A 3734-nucleotide genomic window follows, 5' to 3' on the forward strand; every position below is an offset into this window, starting at 1 on the left:
GGCAGGAGGTGGTTTGGTGGGCTTTTTAGCTGTCAAGCCAAGCCGACCAACTGAGGCTCACGGGAATGCTGTGAGTAAACTATGACTAACAGGTGCTTCAATGATAAGAGGGCCACCAGATGCTTCTTGCTTCAGCTTGTTCAGCGTGTGCAGGCACAGGCTACGCTTGCTTTGGTGGATGAAGGACAATTGCAAGAACGCACCTGAATGAAAAACCAGGCCCCAAAAATGGAGGCGACCGCGCTGAGGGCCATCCTGAGGCCGGCGTCAATTGTGGCCACGTGGGGCAGCACGCCCCTCACGGCAGAGGCTGGGGGTTTGTAGGGCAGGGTGGGGCCGGGAAGGGTGTTGGGGGTGAAGCTGCTGGGTTAAGGGCGCCGCGGGCGCAAAGGTGATGGGTTTGAACTCTGAGACTCAAGTGGGTGTCGTCGTCGCAGTCAAGTGAGGTAGAATTGCGGGCAGCGGCGCTGCCCAGTCGCTGCGAGGCGCCGCAAAAGTGCAGAGGCCGCCGCTTTGCCTTCAAGCTGTCCGTCGTTGGGGGCCGGCGAGCTGGTTACCAGGGACTGGAGGCCACGGTCGATGCCTTTATCGCAACATGGTGCGGTGCACCACACACAAACACACGCACCCACACATCGATGCACACACACGCACACACACACACATACGCACACACGCACATGCAGACACACACGCACACGCACACGCACACGCACACGCACACGCTCACGCACACGCACACCCACACACCCACACACCCACACACCCACACACCCACACACACACACACACACGCTCGCACCTAAGAGGAGTGGCAGGTCCCTCTCGAGCTTTAGAGACAGCGCCAGATCCAGTATGCCCAGCGCTGACCTGGCCAGGTAGATGAAGACCAGGGGCGGCAGCATGTAGGACGCCGGCTTGCGCAGCGACAGCAGCAGCAGGCCGACCAGGGTTGCCCTGTTGGGGGCAAGCAGGGGCAGGGGTTTCGGGCTTGATTCAGCTCATTCATTGGCCTTGGCTCAGCCTCGGATCGATATGGCGCAACTTTGGGCAGGTGGACGAGCGGAGAGACGCACGCCAAGCGTGTGCTACGACACGCCCGCATGGAAGGCTGCGTATGGGGCAGATGGCCAGGTGCAAGCAGCGCCGTTTGTTGCGGGTGCAGCTGTCGCCACCGACGTTTTACAAATGTTTGGGCGGCCCACCTGTTGCCGAGCTCGTCCATCAGGCTGCCGTCGCCCGCCATGCGTGCGTCAATGCCCTGAGCATTGCAGCATTTGCGGGTCGTTGACCGACGGTGGGCCACATTGGGTGGGCGGCGGTGGCGCGCAGGGCTGCCAAGGCCATGCGGTTGCTGGGCAGGTGGGCCGCGACGGCCTGCAGGGCTGCTGACTGGCTGGATTTTGCATTGGAAATCACACCGTTTCAACTTGTCCAGCACGCAAGCTGAAGCGCTACAAGCCCCTGGCGTAACGCTGCACCCCTCTGGAGCATGCGAACTCGGCTGGACGCTGCATGCATTTCCGCCCACACCCACCATCCCCCCCCCCCCCACGGACCAAGCCCGATCTGCTGCTGCAGCAGCTGACCCCATGCCCACCTTCTTCAACCTCGTCGCCAGCCAGTCCAGGAGCTTGAATGCTATCCACAATTCCATAATTGGTACCGCCATGTCGAGCGCGATGCGGAAACCAACCAGGGACCAGGGGTCCCGCCCCACCGCCGAGGCCGCCGCCGCCGCCGCCGCCAGGGTGGGCGCGAGCACCGGCGCCTGCGCGGTCACCGCCGAGGGCGTCGCTCCAGAGGGGCGCGGCCGCTGCCCTGGGCTCGGGCGCGCGGGCGCGGCCGGGGAGGCGCGAGTCACGGGGCGCCTGTGGCAGGGCGGTGACGCCGCCGCCGCAAACGCGTCGCGCAGGCCTCGAGGGCGCTGCGCTGGCTGAAAGGCTATTGCGCTGCGTCCTACAAGGCTTTTCATCACTGTTGGCAGAGTTGTGGCGAACGTAGATCGACGAAAGGCGATCTAGCGTTACGCAGCCCCACGCTGCACGAGGAACACTTTTACTAGCTGACCGTGATTATCTGGGTCGTGTTGCTTTAGGAGACCGAGTACAATGCTTCTCGAAAGCCCTTGACCAATGGTGATGTGCGTCGTGCGTGATGACTCATTTTGCAGAAGTGATTGTGACGGAAGCAAGTCAAAGCGCGACAGTAAATTTAGAAACCCAGCGCTAATCTTTTTGGTGCCGTAAGCCACATCCGTCGTTGCTGCACCCGGACAACACGCATCATTGCAGTCCTCACTATAATTGAAACGCGTGTGATTAGCCTTAATGTTATCTGACTCATCTCCTGTCAATGAATCTTGAAGCCGCAAACCGCCTGGGAGGGGTTCTTGGCTTGCTGAGTTGCTATGTAGCACACAATAATCACTGAAAAGAAGACGAGTGTTTGATATTCATGAACGGCGCTGTCGCTGCTGGTGTGAGAGTGCCCAGACACGCGCGCGACACTGCACCCTTGCTGATGCTCTGCCTCCGCTCGTTGCAGCAGCACCCCCAGCGGCCCTGCCCAGAAGCCTCGCCCTCCCAAACTCAATTGGCGTCACGCAGCCACACAATGCATGACCTCAGCTTCAGTGGCGGCGGCGGCAGCAGGGACGGCAGCGGCCCGGCGGAGCAAGAGGACCGCTCGCCTGACGAGACAGCCGACACACTGCGTGCCAGAATCCGCGCGCGAGCGCCGGTGTTCAGGTGGAGCGACACTCATGGCGGCTGGCCGCGCGGCTGCTATGTGTTGTCGCAACAGAATCGGGACCCATCAATTTGAATCAGCTGCGCTTTCACCTTTGTATACGTGCCTGGTGTGCCACACGCAGGTGGGATGACGACCCACGGGTGCAGCTGGCGGCAGATGTCCCGAAAGCCTTGCTCGAGCCGGAGGACCGCAGCGGCGCACCAGGGCCCCTCAGTGAGCCGCATGCCCGTGCATCAGTGATGGGTTGCACCCCCCTGCCAAACATGAACAAGCAACGGCAGCATCGCCATTGATGCGTGCCAAGCACACCCGGGGCGCAGTCAAGTTGCGTTTCTCTGCCCGCCAACGCATGCTGCGCCTGGCCCGATACCTCCCTTGGCCCGACAACCCCCCTCCCTCAAAGTTTGGCCGGAGCTCCTGGCTAGGGCTGCTGGGTCCAAAAGCCACCTAGCGGCGGCAGCCGCGTCCTTTGCGCCCCAGGAGCTGCCGCCGCTCGACAGCTGCCGTTTGCAGCAGCCGCCGGGGCCGCCGGCGCCCTGGAAAGCGGGCGTGCTGACGGACCGGGCGCGGGCGGCGTACGCGAGCACCATCGCCCAGGGTGCGGTCACCGCCAGGGCGCGCCTTCAGGGCGACCCCAACACCGCCACAGGGGACGCCGAGGGCGGCGGCGGCGGCGCCTGCAACGGCGGCGGCGGCGGCGGCGACGGCTTCCTGCACGCGCATGTGCGCCTGGCGGCGGGGTGGCCGCGCTCACACGCAGGCCCGTTTGGCAGCGGCGGCGCCCCCAGCGCGCGCCGCCCGGCCAGCTGGGGGGCAGTCAGCCCGCGGCCCTTCAGGTTTGGTGCCTGGTACCTGCCGACCAGGGAGTGGCGAGTGACGACCGATGACGTCAGCACTTGGGAGCGGGCGTCCAGCCACTTGGAGCAGGCGGCTGCGCTGCGCCAAGATGGCCCCGCCGGTGGGGCTCGCGCCTCGGCGGG

General features: G+C 64.1%; 1 protein-coding gene across 1 annotated transcript; it reads right to left on the reverse strand.

The window, feature by feature from the left end:
- Positions 1–553: 553 nt before the first annotated feature.
- MNEG_1531 (hypothetical protein) lies at positions 554–1975 on the reverse strand (the record flags this gene model as incomplete). The annotated part of the gene is made up of 4 exons (XM_014049979.1): positions 554–563; positions 871–957; positions 1206–1261; positions 1601–1975. The coding sequence occupies 4 exons, from the start codon at positions 1973–1975 to the stop codon at positions 554–556; spliced, it is 528 nt and encodes a 175-aa protein (XP_013905433.1).
- Positions 1976–3734: the final 1759 nt, after the last annotated feature.

The sequence above is a fragment of the Monoraphidium neglectum genome, assembly GCF_000611645.1.
Source record: "Monoraphidium neglectum strain SAG 48.87 unplaced genomic scaffold scaffold00155, whole genome shotgun sequence".
Taxonomy (NCBI): domain Eukaryota; kingdom Viridiplantae; phylum Chlorophyta; class Chlorophyceae; order Sphaeropleales; family Selenastraceae; genus Monoraphidium; species Monoraphidium neglectum.